The 20,171-nt window shown below is 39.1% G+C and overlaps 1 protein-coding gene across 2 annotated transcripts in view; it reads right to left on the bottom strand.

The window, feature by feature from the left end:
• The window catches only part of USP32 (ubiquitin specific peptidase 32), a 58,638-nt gene that overhangs the window by 15,563 nt on the left and 22,904 nt on the right, over positions 1–20,171 (bottom strand). The window contains exons 6-17 of one of the 2 annotated variants that reach the window (XM_072353572.1): positions 12,539–12,670; positions 12,057–12,164; positions 11,327–11,442; positions 10,866–10,928; positions 9,040–9,123; positions 7,782–7,843; positions 7,563–7,665; positions 5,931–6,123; positions 5,264–5,439; positions 4,821–4,961; positions 2,342–2,459; positions 7–161 (exon numbers count right to left, since the gene is read on the bottom strand). In XM_072353572.1, the coding sequence (XP_072209673.1) occupies positions 7–161; positions 2,342–2,459; positions 4,821–4,961; positions 5,264–5,439; positions 5,931–6,123; positions 7,563–7,665; positions 7,782–7,843; positions 9,040–9,123; positions 10,866–10,928; positions 11,327–11,442; positions 12,057–12,164; positions 12,539–12,670 (1,451 nt within the window). The remainder of the gene's footprint in view (positions 1–6; positions 162–2,341; positions 2,460–4,820; positions 4,962–5,263; positions 5,440–5,930; positions 6,124–7,562; positions 7,666–7,781; positions 7,844–9,039; positions 9,124–10,865; positions 10,929–11,326; positions 11,443–12,056; positions 12,165–12,538; positions 12,671–20,171) is intronic. The other variant, XM_072353573.1, reaches the window with a different exon arrangement.

Genomic DNA, 20,171 nt, shown 5'->3' with positions numbered 1-20,171 from the left:
CATTACCTCACTGTTGTACAACCAGAGGCGCATATCTTCCTCCTTTATACGCAACCTCTGAGAGAGATATTCATGTATCTCTTTAATTGTCTGCATCCGACTGAAGCAGCCAGTGTAAGCCAGCACTCTTTTTAAGGGAGCATTCGGTGAAGGTACGTTCCCTGGGTTCAGAACAAAAGAACGTATATACCCATATGCAAACTGAAACCCAAATCAGATATATAACAGCTTACTATGAATACTCTAAATATTTTATTTTTTGTGCATGAAAAAGTAGTTGTTCTTCAGTTTCAGAGTAAGAATAGTGTGTTTCATTGAATGCTAGATATTAGCAACCCCTGGGAACGTCTCACATCTACACAAAGCAATAGTTATGTGATCATAAAGATAAATACATCTCCCTCATTACCAAAGCCTATTAGAATAATGCTCTGTTACGACTCTCAAAGGAAACAATGTAAAAGAAATTTCAAGACAACAAGACAATGGTAGTTTTCAAAATAAAAAGCTTCAAAACACTACCATTTCCTTTTGAAAGCACACTGCAAGCCAAAAATAAGGCAAAAAGAAAACAACTTTACTCCACCTCCTGATGGGTAGAATGCCAACCTGAGAAGGTAAAAGCATCCCAGCTGTTTCACAACAGAAGCACTCCTTGTAACCAACATCCTCACTGGCACCAATCCTTCTCATCTTCATTAGAATTTCTAAACCTTTCTATGTTGGCAAAAAAATACAACCCAATTCATCAGTCAAGACTGTTGTTGTATTCTAAAACATGAAAACACCTTCAAACGTTTGCCAAAGTTCAGTTTGAAACAGATGACACCAATGTTCTATGCCTTACTTTTTGAGCTTTAGTTTAAAAACTTCAGAAGTTCCCCATTCCTGTACAGTCTGGAGCACATTAATAGAAAGCTTTTGTTCCACAGCCTGACAGGGCAACGGCATTAAGTAACCACAGAAATGACTGTTCTACTTTCACCAAACAATTAAAATACATTAAGTAACACCATATGAAAAGATGCAGTATTAACATGCAATACACACAACAGGGTAAGACTGTACTGTGATCACCTTAAAAGTCAGCAGAGCATCAGTTTCCAAGTACAGCCAGCAAAGTACTGATTTTTTGATTTATTTTTTTTTTTTAAAGAATACAAAAAGCATTTTCTGAGATTAAGGATCAGAGGATTAGTTGTAAGATTACAGCAAGAAAGCACATTTGAAAACTCAAAAAGATTAATAATTGATTGGGCAAATAAATTAGTGCAGAGCAAATCAGTTTTAAATCAAGATCAAATTTGTCATGTCAGAAAATTCCCTCTATTTGGCTTTGGGTACTTTAGGACATCCAAGGGAAAACGAATTTGGGTAGCAGGCAGTTTCTGCAGCAGAATTTGATCAAGCAGGCAGCCACAACTTACACATTCAGTTTGTGATTCTATCAAAGCAGTGAAAAATGGAGCATCTGCATGAGATTTTTAAACATATGCTAAGAGCAAAAAGGCTAAAAGATTTATCTTTTCAGTAGTCAGATGAGCCCAATTCGAGACATATGTTACTGTGGATACTCAATCTGTGGGTATCCAAATGCACATACATGTGAAAAGACGGATATTCCTTCAGACTTACTGTACCAGTTAAGTATGCAAAAACACTCACAAATGGACAACCAAAACCCTGTAAAATTTTTAAGCTAAAACATGAAAAGCAAACTCCTTTTTCAGCCAATGACTTTTTTTGGTAATCATTAATACCACAGTTAAGAGCATGTGTGTATTTTAATTGGAAGTTTAAATCTACCCAACTGTCTTTCCAAGCTGCATTGAGTAATAGGCTTCATATTCCATTAATTCAGCCCCTTTCTATAGGATTTTAAAATGCCTTTGGGCACTGAAGTCTAACTGCCCAAGTAACTCAGAACCAGATGACTTTATACACCATGGTACTGCCAGATACGTACCCTGCATGTATTCTAGGGCTACATAATTAGCTACCAGTGGATCTGCCTTTCATAGCTCTTTACCTTATGCAGTGCTCATTTCTCACTTTGCATTCATCCATCTATTTGCACTAATGACACAGAGTAACTGAGTTCACTAAGAAAGCTCCCTCATGCTTCTTCCTTTTAAAAGAAGAGGGAAGAAAAGCCTTTAATTTTTACCAAAAGCTGATTTGTGCTTCACAGTTCATTAGCTGGTGTGCAAGCACAGTGGCAGCAAGCTTGCTTCTATGGCTCTGGATCTCAATTTCTGAGAAACTGCACACTCGTATTCTTGCTGCATTCTTAAGTTACCTCTAGGTAAATGCTGAGGAAACATTCTCAGGCTCATCATACCCATATTCACCCAGATGTTTGACTGCTGTGTTCGCGTGGCAGGCTGCTGTCTCAAAAAGAGCAGATAGCGAGGAAATAACTCCAGTTCAGGCACATTGGTCTTGCTGTTTTTGATCACCTAGTGGAGACAATTAAAACACATTTCAGAGACACTTGTTCCAGTAGCGCAGGGAATCCTATTAGGAGTAGGAAGCAGCAATTAAATCACTGAGACAGATAAAAATTAACATTTTACAAAGGGGCAAGAAATCTTTTGAATTTCTTCATGAAGCCTTATGCAAATATACATTGCAATAAGAATTTGCTCATTTCTGTGCACTTTCTGAAGCTTCTTAGTTTCAGACTATCAAAAGCAAACATTTAATGGAAGCAGAGCCTCCAGTACTACGCTATGGAAAGAACATTCCTGTAATTCCAGGAATACATTTCAATGTACAGTGAATCTCGCTAATTATGTTCAGTCTATGCTTCCATGTAAAGGGTTCACAACTATTAAAAAAAATAAACCATATCCACACATTTCTCCTGCTTTCAAATATAGCATCAAATTCAAGTCTTCATATTGTAAGGGCAGACCAAAATTAACTTGCATTTCAGTACGCTGACAGGAAAAGCTGCAATTTCCCTGGAATGACTTGCAGCTTTTCAGCCAACATTCCTACAAAGAACTTGCCATCTAGACCTGCCCAAGTGTAGATGTACATAAACAGCAGGACTTTTGTGAACAGGAGAATCAGAAGAAAACACCCAGCTTAAGTCGTGAGAAGCAATAGAATGCACTTAACTGCCACATATTAAACTTCAGTTACAACAAAAAACAGGATGCTGACACTTTCTGGACAGCTGCAGCAGGACAGCCCCAGTGTGGGGCAGGAGACTGACCGATCAGGCCCTCTACACACATAACCAAAGGGTCCTCATCACCTCAAGTGCTCAGGTAAATAATACTTTGACAGTTAGCTAATTATGGTCTGCAAATCTGAGGCTTATACATACACTTAAATTCTTTCATTTGGAACCGAAGCCTCTTTTCTATTGGCATAATCACAAAAATCTCAAGCATATTAGTCTGCGGTGTGATAAAGCGATATGGCCTTTTCTGCATTATGAAGGGTGTTTGTTTCTATGGAGAATGTGTGGGAGCAGGGTAACAGAATCCAGGGATTTTTCACTGTAAAAATCACTGTCAATGCTGTGGCTAACAGACCAAATCCTCAAAGAATCATACAGCAAATCTTCCCCCATTTCCAACACCAAATATAAAGCTAATTTTTAAAAAAAAGGGCAGCTTCAAATCTGCTTGAAATCAAAACATTAAAAAAAAAAAAAAAAGCCTGCTTTATTTCAACATATTTGTCTAGCAGGCCACAAAATGACTCACAACTTACTTAAAAAATTTATATACAGGGAGACCATCAGTTCTGAAGTTTCTGCTCACTATGAGGTGATGATATTGAAGAATACTAAAGGATGAGAAGGATCTGGTGGCCACAAATGAACTCAGTGCAACTGTGACCTCAACTCAAGTAGTACTGAAAAAATGTCTGGGCTACCCAACTGGATGTAAGAGCCTCGAGACATGTCTGCTGGGAGTAAGGGAAGTATCTTAAGTAACTGCTGAGCTTGAACGTCACCTGGCTAAGTCCTGGACAGATGCACCAAATATCAAAACAGAAACTGTAGATCTCTCTAAGCTGTTCAAGAGAAGCTATTTTCTGCCTGCGTACTGCAATCCCTCTCAAAACACAAATTTCTTGTATCTTTATAACCATTGCATTTCAATCTCAGGACTTCTACGTTTCATCTGCTTCAGAGGTGCAGGATGGTTGTGCCTTTGGAAGATAAGAGCAACGACCCACAAAACGTTGCTGGCTGAAAGCTCTTTCAGCTTCAGGAGTATCAAAGAATATACAGAGGTATTCACTGGAAGGAGAAAGATTAACCAAGTAATGATCTTATGGGAAGAAATGAGGGCAGGCATGAGAAAGGAGGAAAAAGAAAATGCTTTAGAGACAGACCCCTAGAAAGAGAAGCTGGCCAGAGCCCAGGTGACAGCAAAAGGGATCTACCAAACATTTCCTCTTGTAAGACGATCCATCTTTAGTTAAGGACATTACATCTTTAACACACAAAATCTCACAATTAGTTACAAGAAGCTGATTTCAGTTGTTCAACTTTTGTTGGCTTTTCTTTTTTCCCCTTTCCAAGAAACCTCTGTCTGTTTTAGCTAACACGATCAGCTGATTTGTGCACTGTTGCATTATATTTTCTGGGGTATGTCCTACAAATCTCCTGGTTCTCTGCCCACATTTGTATTTGAGACTGTTTATTTCTCTTCAAGTCAGTCTACGAATTTTCAGATGAAGTAGAAATTGATTGTAAGAGATTACTTGGTGGAAATGGCAAAGCTCAGACATGGTAGGTTGCACGTTTTATTTAAGGGGTTATGGAAAGTTAAACGCTCATAATCACAACTTACCGGCCTGGGCAAGGACAGGTTTGCTCCATACCAATGGTAAAGTGCTCTCCAAACTGGTTCTGGGACCATTACATAGTCCCTTCCTTCGACCAGCTGCGGCGATCGCTTTAATCTTCCACCCTCCATTGTTAATGATGCAGCCTTTTGAACAAAAGGGGATTTTATCAAATCTCAAATGCAAAAGCCAGAAACAAAGACTACAACAATTTTGGCTTGTGGACATAGAAGACTGCAATTATTAAAATATTAAGCTGCAATTAGCATCTGTTTTTCCATAGTAAATAGCATGTAAACATAACAACTAACATTCAAGGTTCACTGTTCACTATTTCTCTAAAGACTGTCCATTACACAAGCCATCTTTTGTGTCACCTACTCTGACAGCTTCAAGTATAGTGAAAACTGTTGTTTTTTTGTTTCCATGCAACAGAAGATGTTTTTACCTTCACTGGTTCTTGTGTTACAAGGGGTTGGTTATCAATAGCTCCTGGTTTCTGAGGATTGAGCTGGAGCAAAGTATTCCCATTGGTTCCAAGGAAACATTGGTTATTATTGTCCGAAGTGTTATGCTGCCTAGCAAAACACACATCCGTCCCTGGTGTGCTGGGGTAAAGAGCATCTGTAGCAGAGCACAAAAACACATTCTCTATTTTATTTAGTGACTCCTTAAAACAATAATGGATCATTTAAAGTGATTTTTATATACTTTATTTTAAAAGCTAACTGAAGTTCTCTATTCTTCAAACTTCAGTATGCAACTCTTCCAAATTTCATAGTAGTAGCAACCATATTAGCAGTCTCAGAAAAGGCAAACAAGTGACTACATGCAATCTTCTCTTGAGATACTTACAGAAAGAGCCTAACTAGGATTGCATGGGCAATCGTGCTTTTCATTTGTGCTTATTTTCTGATGTTTGAATATCAAACTCTTGAAATTCTTATATACAAAACTGAAAATCTATGCATTAACATTTCTGTTGTTCATTGATTCTCCTTGATGCTACTGCAACCTAGACTTGTATCTTTAAGTCTGGAGGAATCCATGCGGCATCTAGGCTCTCAAAACGTTTTCTACATTAAACCTCCAAGGGAATAAGATGTTATGCTTACTGCTGCTAGTGGTCTCTGAGGCTTCTGATGCAGTAGAAATATTATCTGAAAACTTTTCTTCTGTTGCACTGAAGTAATTAAGACCTCCCATTTTGTCTTCTCCCTGTTCTGAAGTATTGGCTGCAGCAGCTATGAGTGAATTCTTACCTCCACTCAAGACAGATGAAGGCTCTATCACAACAGGGTTAGCATCCTAAAATTGACAGGCAAGTGGAAAAGTTATTTATAAGCCAGTATCAAAGACTTAACAACAGTGAAACCAATCGCCAAAATTTACAGTAATGAAAACACTTTCACACACTGCAATGAGCTCCAGAGAAAAAGAAACTTACTACAACCACTGACGCAAAAGAGAAAAAAATGCCAAAATAGTTAAATCAGTGCAAGATTCTTCTAAACAACACAAATGCTGTGAAATAGGAGAATTGTTTTCTCTAACCAGATGTATAATGACAACCATTTTAGACAGCTGTAATTACAGACTCTAAGTATTCGAAGATTTGTCCCCACTGAATTCCACGTGGTGAAACAAGGACAGCACGTCCAAGAACAAAACAAAACACACTCTTTCTTCAAACCTGCAAACAAGCCTTCCCTAACTTCCTGTTTTGATCAGCCAAACACCAGAACTCTGTAGTAAAACTGCAAGTATAAAAATAAGACCAAAATGTGCATTGGAATGACAGTATCAATTTACAGAGTTCCACAGAACCTGAGTGTTTTATCTGCTCAAGAAGTAAAGACACAGTGACTAATGGCATTCTGCTGTTATTAGTATTAGCTGTGACATTACACGTCCATCTGAGTACTTCTACTATGATAAGGATCAAATTACCCAGTATTTCCAGCATTTAAGCCATCATTTGTCCAACTCATTGTGCACAATGAATAACTGCAATTACATCATTAGTTAATGCAGGCGCTGCAATTTTCAGAGCCTTTATTGTTACATAATAAGTTATAACTATATGAAATTCTTCTGCTAAATTGTTTATTTCCTTTATTCTACATTCTTAGTCGTCACCTTTAGAGAATTATCATCTCCATCTTAATTAAATTTTATTAAGCATGATTTCTTCAGCATGCAGATCAAATTTACATACGTGCTTTATCTCTAATATTTTAGTTGAAGAACTTTAAGGTGCACCACATAACATGAGGCTTTAGCAGGACTCCTTCGATCAGCATCAGGTGTTGAACTACTTTTCATGATTGTCTTTAAGGCAAATGAAATCAGTTCCCTCCCTGATCTGCCCAGAATACACACAGCATGAATTTGTGGCTTAAGAGCCACACCATGGTCCTAAAGCGTGAAGTCAAAACCAAATCCCGTACTTTTATTATCGAGTGGTTCTCACAGTAGTACTTCCCTGAAGTCTCGAGTGTGTTTTTATTTCAAGAAGTATTTTGATGATCAGGAAGGAGAAAATCAAACTGAAAGAGGTGACAGCTGAATGAAAAGCTTGCCGTGTAATGATGATTCAGTTAAACAGTATTTTCCACCATGAGACAGGAGATGCTTAATTTCAAGCATTGGTGGTTGAACAGTCACCCGCTCTCTGTTCTTTATCATTAACACATTCACATATGCAAAGAAATCACTTATTTGTTTTACGTTACTCTTCTACTTACATATTTGACATATTCTTTCCACTGGTGCCACCATGGCATTGCAATAAGAAACCAGTTATGCCCTGGCTGAAGGCCATATCTGCTTTCCCTTTCTAGCCAGCCTCTGCAAACAACAAACAGCAAGGAGCATTAACTGAAAAGGGGAAGTTGCAATCCTTCTTTTGATGGTACTAAAAGGCAACTTTGAAATATATTTAGAACTGAGAGCAAACCACACACCTAATAATCTGTCCTTCCTCTTCTGGAGTGGCAGGTCGCAGCCCCAAAACTATATGACACACCTGGAAAAAGAAAAGTAGTTTTTAAGAACTGCATCAATGTGAAACAAACACGAGGTGAGTGAAAGGAACGAATAACTTCAAAAGAATTTTTGAAAAGTCTCATTAATCTACGTAGCAACGTTACCTTCAACCAAACAAGAAATATTTGGAGTTACCATATTTGCCACCTGCTCCCACTTTTAAGATAACCAAATACCACAAAATTTGGTCAAAGCTGCTCTCCACCAATCTTTTCTTTCCTCTCTCTCTTTTAAAAGGAAAACAGCACACAAAACAATACTAATGAAAGAACATACAGAAGAAATAAAGCACCACCGCTTGACAGCCCCTGTTTTGAGTGGGTACTGCTACATGTGCAAGACAGCACTCCCAGATGATACTAATACTTCCCAGTCAAAGCGTCCTGGCTTTGGCAGACACCAAGTCCCCAGCAGCTCTGTCCCAGCAGCCCCCAGCCACAGGGTATGCAGCGGGGAGCAATGAGCAGGGAAACACCCTGCAGGAGTCTTTGTTTCCCACTGCAGGGAGGAGGGTCAGCTGTCTTGTCTCTAAGATGTTTGTCAAATTGGTTGCTACTCATAACATGATTTATAGTCTTTTCCTTACATCTCTTTTGAGGTTACTAATTTGCATCTCAGCTGGAGCCTTCTAATGACTGGTGAGATATCTTATTTAAATTTATATTACAGTGTGAGGGACCATTTTACATTCTGAATAAAACAAAAGCCATTAGCTGCTGGAAAGCAACAGATTTTCCAGCGCATACAACACAGCTGGCTCTGATGTTTCCTTTAAGTCACATTACACTGTGCTAGTATCAGATTCTCCACATAAACCACCCTGCTGCAAACAAACAACAAAAACAAAAGCTTTCCAAAGCACTCCATTCAGACTACTTAGCTTTTCTGTCTGCAGATGAGATGCAGAAGCTCATGACAGTTTAAATACAAGCTCAGACAGCAGACCCTGTTCTGTGTGAGCATGCTTTTGGGCTTGAAGCATGAAACAAGGGTGCCCCATGTCATAAAGGGACCAAGGGAAATAAAATGTTACAAATGTCAGAAGAAAAAATAAAGCACAGAATGTAATGCAACAGGCAGAAGTGTAAGAATGTTGACACAAATGCTGGTGCTGCAACTGACAGCTGTGCAAAAAGTTGATGAGCCAACTACTGCGCATTACAACTTTATGCGTACCTGAAAAAGTAGATTTAAAAACTCATTGGCAAGAGCACTCTTCACACTCCATATCTGATAGTCCTCCAGAGTGAGGTGTCCAAGCTTAGTTAAAAGAAGAATGGGAAAAAGGAATGAAGAACCAAACTATTAACCTACTTCTATTAGAACAATCATTAAACGTGTCACGTGAGGCATGACAAAAATCAGTGGTTTGAGAAAAATTAGCATCTACCACTCATAATAAAACTTGATCCAATAAAATAAGAAAGCCAGTTCAAATATAGCAAGTATTAGCTGGAGAACCAAAAAGCTTGGAGGTGGCACGTCAAACTATGCACAGCATGTAACCTTTGCTCAACTTTGCTCAACCAACTTATGCTCAGCCACACCACTACTTTCTCAAACCACAAAAGCAGCAGGGGCAGTACGTGGCTGCTCAGAGCAATCCCACTGTAGGAAACCCAAAACTCGAAGGTTTTGATCTTCCAAATAAGCTGCGTGCACTTGGCATCTCTACAGAAAACCACTGTCCTCTGAGGGCTGGGAAAAACCACTTTGGATAAAATCCTCATGATCATAGTGGCACATTAGTTCTGAATCATTTGCCAAGTTACACTAGTATAACATTGACAAGTATCAGAATCAGTTACTTTCTGATCATCAATAATTCAGTGATAAGATCAATTCTGACTTTCCAGTATAGCCCATAGCCACTTTCAGAGCAGTGGCAGTTTGCTCACCTCTTCTTAACAGATCACCTGAAGTTCAGAGGTCAAAGCTAACATATGAAAACAGGTTATGCAGTTTATGTAATTAATGCATCATCAGCTCTTCCCAGCACTGCATCCGTGATGCACTTACAAAAGATATTCCAAAGACTTCTTAAACTCTCTATAGAGATGAGGCTGCTATTATAAACCCTTCATTAAGGGACCAAACAAAAGCCTCAAAGGATGAGAAAAAGGAGCTCGCTGAAGCCCTATTTCCTATTGCTCTAGCAGTAATTGAACTCTAATATTTGCCTGCCACTTTGTAGGAGTACAAGCAGGCAAGAGAACTATTCAAACAAGTAACAGAGTTCTTTAGAACTTTTCTTACATTATTCATAATTTGCCCTTCCTCTTAGAATTAGCAAAGCAAAGAATGAAACAATGGAAACAGCTGTCACAATATTGTTTGCAGATAAGGTGTCCATTTCAAAAAGCAAGAATGTAATTAAAGATTTACTCACAATTAACTATAAAGCACAATACAGACTATTAAGATTTGTTGTTCTGTCATGACAGCGGCCTCCGTGGTTTCACATCCTTAGCTCTCCAGCAGTTATACTATGCTGGATGGATTCACTGATTCCATATGATGCCACTTGCAAAAAGAAGTTCGTAATAACACTGGAGCTACTTTTGAATCAATGCAGTTCTGTTCCAGCACAGGAGAATAACGTATCTTTTTACAGAGCATAAAAGCTGAAATATACCACTGCACTACCCCTTTGTTCTCAAGATCACTTTAACATGAATGAAACAAACAGCATTCTTCAGAAATAAACCATCGGATTTCAAAGTGGTATTAATTACACCTAATGAAGCACTATAAACTGTGTATGCTTCAATTTAATTTTATTTGGTTATGCATTTTTGGTTTAGTTTTGTATATAATGGCTTATAAATTCAAACATTACTTTGCAACAGAACAATGTGGAAATTTTAATGGAAAACTGACATTTCGTGAAAGATTCTCTTATTGACACATCTCTGCTTTAAGGAAAGCACACAATCATTCACTAATTTATTTATATATATAAACTGAAAATATCGTTATAGAAATGACAGGAAAATTCCTACCTTTGTGTTGTCGTGCATATTCAAAATATCTTCTACAATTTCAGACAAATCCATGTCCAACTCCTTGGCACACAAAAGGATGAGAAAAGAGATTTAAATTCTCAAAGCACCCTCTGGAGCAGTGTGTGTTCAGAATAAAAGTGTACCTATCAGAACGCTGAGGATACCACTGTGTAGTTCACAACTGAGTGCTTCCAGGCAATTATACTTTTTTACCTGAGGTTCCTTTATACAAAACAGCATACATTACGGTCACACACTGGTACTTTGGTTAACAGCAGGGCTAAGTTATATTGTCAATAGTTCTCAGTTAAAACAGTTCAAGGGTTGTTTTATTTTTATTATATGAAACTATGATCAAACAATATTCACATCTGAAACGTGAAAATTGCTCCTACTTTTGGAAGGTGATTTTCGGAAATAGAAGCAAGTGAGAAAGAAAATTTACACACATAACTTACAGGTATTTTATCAGTACGGTTATCTTTCCAGACTTCTAAAAGTGCAACCACCATTTCTGTAAGTTCCGTGCGAGACAGCACACCATCCCGGTCAATGTCAAAAACCTTGAAGCAAACTGGAGGAAAAAAAGGAAATTACTTTTGTGCATTAGGACCACTCAACAACCTTTTTTTTTCCCCTTGCAGAAGACAAGTCTGCAGAGTCACAAGAACATGATTTAGTGTTGACAGTTTTGATGAGGCAGGATGCATGTGGTAGTGAGGAAATGGAGCAGCTGTGTTTAATAAACTGTAATCTAGACTCCTGCAATTTTGTGCTGTGTTTTCTGATGTGACTTAGCAGGGAACATATGTGCATACAGAAATTCCCAGTAAATGCCTTTAAGTTCCAGCAATGCAGCTTTAGAGAAGTACGGAAGGAACTCTCTTCCAAAGCAGAACAACCACTTTGCAGGGAAGGAGCCAGCTGAAAGTTGACAGCAAAAAGGACAAAACACACTAACTACAGAACACTGCAACATAACTTCCAAAGCATCAGCTATGGAAGCACACAGGAACTCAGTTTCATGCTTTAAAAAGGGAAGGCTTCCTACTTAAACCTTCATTTCATTTTTTAACTTCTTAACACGCTCAAGTAGAAGAAATTTCTAAGAAGGTGCAAACAACTAAGCATATGTGCTGAAAGTGAAGTAGTTCTCTAAAATTAATAGTTAATGTTTTGCATACTTACACTTCTGCCTTTCTGCCAAGGGTCCCCTGCAACATGCTGAGAGCCCACAGGAAATTTCTTTAAAATCTATGTGATTGTCTCGGTTTTCATCGAAGGCATTAAACAAACCTGCAGACCACAAAGCGTCTGTTACAGCACCTGACTGAAACAGCTGACAACAGCACCCACAGTTCACATTGCAAGGACAAATACAAATATTTCTAATTTTAACTGATTTTAAATAAGGGTAATAAAGAACAACAGCCTCCTTCCCTTCATCATTCTGTTTCACAACAAATGCAGATTCTCAGGCATCGTTTCTCACTCCCAGCATTCTTAAGTCAGTGAAATGAATTTAAGCTTAAAATACTTTAAAAAACAAACAAACGATCCCCACAACACAATCCCATTTCTGAAGCCTTAAAATTTGTATGTCAGGAGGCCATCAGGGCCCCAGCACCACAGCACACCGCTTCCTCATGTGCTCTGCCACAGTTCCATACCTTCACTCAGAGATGGATGAATAGGAGGGGAAACCAAGGGAGCAAATGTTTCTAAATCAAAGCGTCCAGTTCTTGATTGAGCTTTTAGCAGCCAGTATCGTTTCTCGAGATCAATGATGTCAGATTCTTCCACTGTACAACCAACACAAAGAAAAGAAGTGCCACTAACATCTGGACCGTGTTAGAACCAAGCACTAAACATGATTACAGCACTATGTTGTCACAAAGAGAACGGTGCTATTTTTTTCTGTTTGATTCATGCATATAAATAACAAAGATACAAGCTATAAAGTTCTGTTATTACTTGGTTTACCTACGGAATAACTTTAACTATTTAATGCCAAGGAGAGCGCTCAGCAAGAGATCAGTGTTTAGAAGTACAGAAATGAACACACTACAAAAGGCTCCAGCAATCTCTTCATTTTCACATATTCTCAGTGAATTAACACATAGAATATATGGCAACACCATCTTTCAAAAGTAGCCACTATTTAAATGCTCTAAAACGGATGTAAAGCAGCATTAAAAAAGCAGCCAGGACTCTTACAGGAGTAAGGGAAAAAAAATGCAGCACTTGGGTACCCTTGAAAAATCCCTATATGAAAGTCTGGGCCTACTTATAAGGTAGTAAGGCTGAATTTTGACGTGACATTCACACTCTACTCCAGCATTATTTCCAAACAAGTATTTTATTTTCCTTTGCTGTTTTTACCATAGACACACCTAGAAATCTGGTCAACATTGCAGAGGGATTACATAAACCCCAAAGTGACTTTATACCAAGGAACTCAGAATCTGATGTAAAGAAAGGGAAAAGGAAAAAGACTGAGTAAAAAGGCATTAGGCAAAGGTGAATAAAAATAGGCAGAGGGAAAAGCTGAGTTTTCTTTCAGGACATACACAAAGGCTGATTTCTTTAAGTTTTACAGGTCAGCTGTAGTTTTACCCTTGAAATTAATATCATATATATATATGTATATATATTTAAGTTTCTGCTCAACAATACTTTTAACCTTTTTACATATGCAAGTGTGTCACAACACTGCTTCAGGTCAGTGCAAATTAATTGGTTCTCTAATAGATATGTAATGACAAAGCTGTCTATATTAAGAACCACTACGTGTGATCCCATTCCCAGATGGTTCTGAGCCTTTAAATCCATGCCAGCTTTCTAATAGGTTTAACTTGAGCTATTTGGCCTGGTTTAGTCTACAGAAACAATAATAATCCTGTAAAGCTTAAGAAAAGACCAAAAAAAGTCACATGTCAAGTTAAAATTGTATTGATTTTTCCTATTTATGTCATTTATAGCAGCAATTAATTCCAAATACTAGGTTAAGCAACACAGGCATGATCTAACTGCAGCTACCCAACAGGCAGGTGGCATCATGCAACAGAAAGCATCCAACATCATACCCTCATCAGAAGAAAGTTTGGGAATTATTAACCAAAGATTAACATCTGGACTCAGGCAGGAGCAGGAAGGGTTTGCATCTCCCTGTGTTTTTAGGCAAAACTACAAAAGCAAACTCAATGAAAATGAGCCCTCCTTCTCCTACATACATTCAGCACAGGCACAAAACAGATGAGATGCTGATGTGCAGAACATCCGCACAAAAGCTGCAGCTTGAGGGTCGTGTATCTTTCATGTAACTCCAACTTACCTTCCATTCAGTGCCAAATGCTCTCTGCAGCATCCTTGCTTGCACCACTATCAGCTATTGTGCATTTACATGGTAAGTGAGATAAGGGAACTGATCCTGCAGAAAAACTGATTTGTTTCTTCTCTCCCTCCTCCTTCCCAGCTGGATCAGTTCCCTTATCTGGTCTGTCATCTGCTGGCTCTTGGTTGTGTTGGAATACATATGGAAACACTAATCTACACATATAAAGGAATATGATTCTACTAGAATTCAAGGAGTAACAGGACAGTTATTTCTTTGAAGATCAGCACGTAGAAACACCACAGATGCTTGACACTGATGCAGGCAGTTCCACGGGCCTAAGTGGAACAGCCAGAGAGGGATGGAAAGCAGCTGGTATGTGCCACAAAACACAGAGCTGTGATGGCTCAGGGACACTCCTGTCTCACAGCGGGCAGTACAGCAACAGGTGAGAAAGAGTCTGCCAGATAAAATACACTTTCCCTCAATCTCGCTGCCTCTACAGGGATCAACGTGCTACCACAACGAAAGAGCATGCAAGGTGTCATATAAGAGCTGCACTATCAGCATCCCGCAGGAGGCGCAAAAAGGCGTATTTGTGGAGTTTCAAGAACAGAAATAATCAAAAATTAAAATAACCAATGAAAAGAGAAAGCAACTTTTCGAGACAGAACCTTAAATACAAAAAGGGATTCTCAGAACTGCTAGGCACCAAACAAGGGCAGAGCCTGAGGGGGCAGGATGGCCAGGAGGGGCCGTTCTATGGGGGGAACCAGTGATAGGACACAGGGAGCAGCTTTACACCAAAGAGCCAAACATCTTAGAAAGTAAGACTGACAGGAATAAGGAGCACTCTGAGTGCTGAACAGACCTACGTGACTCAGACCGACTACAAGTAAAAACATGACAAATATTTTTATCTCACGGTAACAAGGAACTGTAGGCCAACCTCACTAGCATAAAACAGAGACTTACTGGATTATAGCACATGTAAATGTTTGAGTCTGAAGAGCAGAAGCCAGCTGTTAGGTAATTTCCACAGTGCTTTTTTTCCCCACATAATGTCACAAATTAATCTCAGCATACGTAGTGCACCATACATTGCTCATTGCACCTAAAGAGGAATCCTGTGCCACTTCGGGTATTTACATACAATCACATTTGATACTGAAGTTTAAATGAAGCGTGATAAAGACTACTTACTGTCCTAATGTTTACGTACTTTTACTGATGTGTACGAAAAAATGCCACCTTCCTTGTAATACGCTTTGCAATGACTATTTTAACTTTTCAAAGCATAATTTTCCTGCTAGTAATGCCTGCACAAACCAAATCAGAAAGTGCAAAGTGGGCTTTCATTTAGTGGGTCAAAATATAAACGTTATTTATCTTATTTAATCTTCTAAATATAATATAACCCAAAACATAAGAACAGAATAGCTTTTTAGGCAAATACTCATTTTTGTCAATTAAAGATACGTAATTATTCAAGGTAACACACATTAGGCACAGGTGAAATGTACGCATAAGTGACCATGCGATGGTGAACTGATATTTCATTTTCCTCTTGCCATTTCTCTATTAAAGTATGGAAAACTTTCAGATCTGTAGGATCGAGAATGGGGCTTTCTAGTTCAGCTCTGAAACTCACTGTCAGACAAGCAGGACCACAGGGATGAGACAACAGCCAGCACAGGTCTGAACTGGAGCCTTCATACAGCAAAGGAAGAACAGGTAGACTAATGCTTTCCAGCAAGAACTGCACACCTACTGAAAGCAAGCCAATTTAAAACCAGCCCGTACACTGTGACTGATAGGCTGCAATGTCAGCAATAAACACTAAAAAGAGAAGAAATAAAGCACTCCATTTTAACTCCATTTTCATGAGACATACTCCCTAAATACTACGTGGGTAGCAAAGTAATGAATAACATTCTTAGAAAAAAAAAAATTAAGTTTTCATTACAGGTTTGGGATTTTTTTGTTTGTTTTTTAAACAGCATCAGAATGAACCACACACACATCTGAATATATTTTATGAAGGATTCAATTGATACCTACCTAATGGCACAATCCTCTCTGGCTCACAGCAGCAGAAGCATACCATATTCTCAACATTTTACCTGAAACTCGACTCACTTCTCTGCTCACCATGACAGCCTGCAGGCAAAGCCCAGTCCCCAGGCACAGCGCTGCTCATCGCCACCCACCCGGGCCAGACCCAAGGCTGAATGGTGAACGCGGGCAGCGCTCCTGTCTGAACGTGGCTGCTCACCACTTTCAAATTAACGCATGGAAGATTCTGGGACCTGGGGCACAAAGAGCTGCTTTGCGAGACATAAAATAACCTGGGAACTAAGAGGATAACAAAGTGGCAAGATGCAGCTTAAGTGACACTGAGGCGGCTTCTTATTGGCCTGCTCTTCTGGAATACTTTCCCCCATCCACCCCCTCCTCTTTGCTTCCTTAATTAAAATTAAATATATATATATTAATATTAATTAAAGGACACACAAAGAAGGGAATACTACAACTTCAACCAAGATGTTACAGTGCATCAGGCTCTACCAACCAGACACTCACCTAGCAGAATACAGTGTGTATCACTACCTTCAGGATTTGAACACACACTGCAGAGGCATAAAGCACGACCAGGAGAGAACAGAATGTATTCCTAAAAGCACCTTTAATTTAAAAACATGAATTTTCAGAACCATCTACACAGGTGCCTTCTGCACATCATTAAGAGATGGTGTTTCAAGGGTGGGTACCACAGCTGAAGTAGAAAAACACATCCCAGCAGCACACGTGAAGGAATTGCCCCACTGTGCTGTGCAGATTTACGTGTGTATCATGAAATCCTCTGACAGAAGAGGTTACTTACACAGCACTTGGTTTCAGCTTTAGTTTCAAAAACTCGCTCTTGCTTTGCAATCACACCATGCAGTTATCCAGGGCTTCTCTCATTTATTATGTTAAATCGGCAATAACTATGTTCTAAAATATAGTCATTATACTGATTAAACACTGTCGTACTGAATCTCTGTGAGAGCTGTCAGAAGAGTGAAGGGTTTTGATCAATTCTTCTGACAACAGAAGATGGTCCCCTCAGAATGGATGTCAGTTAGTACAAACTGAGTGACACAGGAATGGGATGACAGAGAATGACAAATTACATGGCCTGCCAGTATGCTACCTGGGGGACTATTCTCCTCACAGAAAAGGATAGAAAACCTGAGTGCGTAGGCCCAGCACAGGGCAATGGGATACACCAGGTAGATACAGGTGCAAAAAGGCAACACCACCTATGCTGCGTCAGAAGAATTATGCCCATCCAGGCCATAACACCTCACCTTTCCAGATGCCCCTGATCCTCTGCATCCATCTGCTCAAATGAGCAGCAGAGAGCTTCACTGTGCAGGTGGGATGGGCTCAGAACCCCTCAGATACTGAGCACCCACCTGCCAGGGCACCAGAACAACAGCCACTGTATTGCTGAATGACTGTTTGGATGTTAGTGAACCAGAGGAGATTAGGTGTTTGATGCGCAATCATTGAGGACTTAACAATAGTTTCCAGGAAACTTTCTCCTGCAGAGAAACGTAAAGTTAGGTAGTAGTACCTGAGAGGACTGCCTTTGATTTATACATCCCGCTATAATGCTATTAAACACGATGATCGACTAAACAAAATCAAGAAGTATTCAATGACACTGGAAAACTGAGACAACCCAAATGGGTGCCAGTTTGTCACTGCTTGCACAGAGGAGAGACTCATAACCACTGCACTACTTGTGGGGAACAACGGTCCAAGAAAACATTAAGTTATTTTGGTAACTTTTAAATAAAATGATTCATATTTTTGATCTAAGTGAAATGGAACAAAATTTGATTAAAAGCAGCAAGTGTGTGTAACTTCCTGCATCTCTGAAGTTTAATTTCCAATTATGTTTTGAGAAAAATAATTGAAGTCATCTGCATCCCAAAACAAATGTTATTTACAACTGAAAAATTAGAATTCCTTTGTTTCCCTGAGAGCCTGGCTCATTAAACAAATGTAAATGGAATCACTGGTGCCTTGCAGTACAACGCTCACTGTCAATTTCTAAATCAATGTTAATGTTCCCTATTTTATTGCCCCGATTTTTTCCCATCCCATCAGTTGTTTAACAGAACACGCAGAGCTGGGGCTTGAGCACAGCCCCAGCAGTGGGGATACAATGACGCCACACCACTGAGTTTCATTAATGAGTTTTCAGCTGAGAGTAGAAATTCTCAGCTTGCACTCTCTCAATACGTTCTGCTAACAGCATCTGTCTGGGTTTACTCAACATTCTTTCTGCTCCCTCTTCTCCCAGAGGACAACTATTATCCTCATCAGAAGATTTACAAACAAGCCTGACTTCAGAGAACAAGAACTCCTATGTTCTATTCATTCTACTAGGTTAAGATTACTTTCTTGTTCTTTAGATTGACTTAACTAGACTGTAAATACTGAACTTAAAACAAAAAGCAAGGCCCCAGGTGTTCATATCTCACTCACTGCAATTACTTTTAAGCGCACAAGCATTCAGATTATCCTTCCTTTTGCATCTGTTGTGAGATTCCTATGCTGCCTCAAGTCTCAAGGGAAACCACTGGACACAATGAAAAGCATTTGTTTTCAGGCTTTGGGAGGGCTGGGCAGTTCACCAGTTTGTCTTCCTACTATCTCCAAGTGCAGTCAGTTTCCCACATCTGTCCATTAAATGATAACAAGCTGCAGCCACCCTAACACAACACAAATACATTGGTTTTACCGTTAACAACATTTATTGTAAGATAACAGAACTACAGGAAAGTTTAATTTTATCTAGCAGTCCAAACACCCTGTAACGTAAGCTTTCCAGTCAAGGTCAAGCATAGCAAACCTGCAGACACCTCACAGTCTGAAATGTTTTACTGATTCAGTACTAAGTGTAAGCTATGCTATTCTGCTGAACGACACAAAACCCCGGATACCAGATTCGCTGTATACCTGAAGATTCAATAATTGTTTCAAACGCTGACAAATATTTCTTCTTATTTCAGCTTTTTAATACTGACAAAGGAAAACTTTGCTTCTTGTTCACTTCCACCTCCATTATGAGCACCCAAGAGCTTCTCCAAGTAAGCTGCTGGTCTAGAAGCACAACGCTGACAGCTGCTCCAATACACTGAATTTCTCAGTAGCCTGATCTCATATGTAGCAACATATTTATTTTTTTCCCCTGAATGCAGTGAATTGGGTCTTTCTTTCCCTCCAGAATATACAGTTACTGCTGGAACACCCAGCAGAGACCTGGAATTCTGCATTTTTCACAAGGCTTTAAAGATGAAGTCTCTTCTCCAACAGATCACAAAACTATACAAAGCAGAACACATAAAGGAACAACCATGCTTGTGTATCTCCTAGATTAATAAAAAAAATCCAAACCAAACACCCACAGAAACTATACAACTCAAAAAGGTTTTCTTATTATTATTCCCTTTTGTCCTTTTAGCTTACCTCTTCCACTAACTTATCTACCAGTCTTCAGAGTGGTTTTCTGAAGCCTCCATGTCTTCAGTAGTCTCTCTTGTAATGCAAATAAGTTACCTATCTATAAATCCTGGTGGTTTTATTATGTACCTTCATTTTAGATAGTCAAAACAGAATTTGAATGCTCACACTTAAGAGCAAAAGAAAAAACTATATGCAATTTTATACAAGTAATTCAACTATTAAAGAGGTACAATGCCAGGCTCCACCAGCAAAGAAATCCAAGTGCTTAAAGCACAAGCAGATTGTTCAAGCCACTGATCTCTCAATAGCAAACACCCTTTTCCTAAGGGATATCAAGTCCCCTAGACTACTGTACTGTGTGCTTACATTATACATGCACACCACATCTGATCTGCCAACCTTTTGTTTTTACATTTCATCTACAAAAACAGCCGTTCCTCCTTTTA

This window comes from Excalfactoria chinensis, chromosome 19 (genome assembly GCF_039878825.1).
Source record: "Excalfactoria chinensis isolate bCotChi1 chromosome 19, bCotChi1.hap2, whole genome shotgun sequence".
In the NCBI taxonomy this organism is placed as follows: Eukaryota; Metazoa; Chordata; class Aves; order Galliformes; family Phasianidae; genus Excalfactoria; species Excalfactoria chinensis.
The sequence above is the reverse complement of the archived record's forward strand: the minus strand, read 5'-3'. Positions and strand labels throughout refer to the sequence as shown.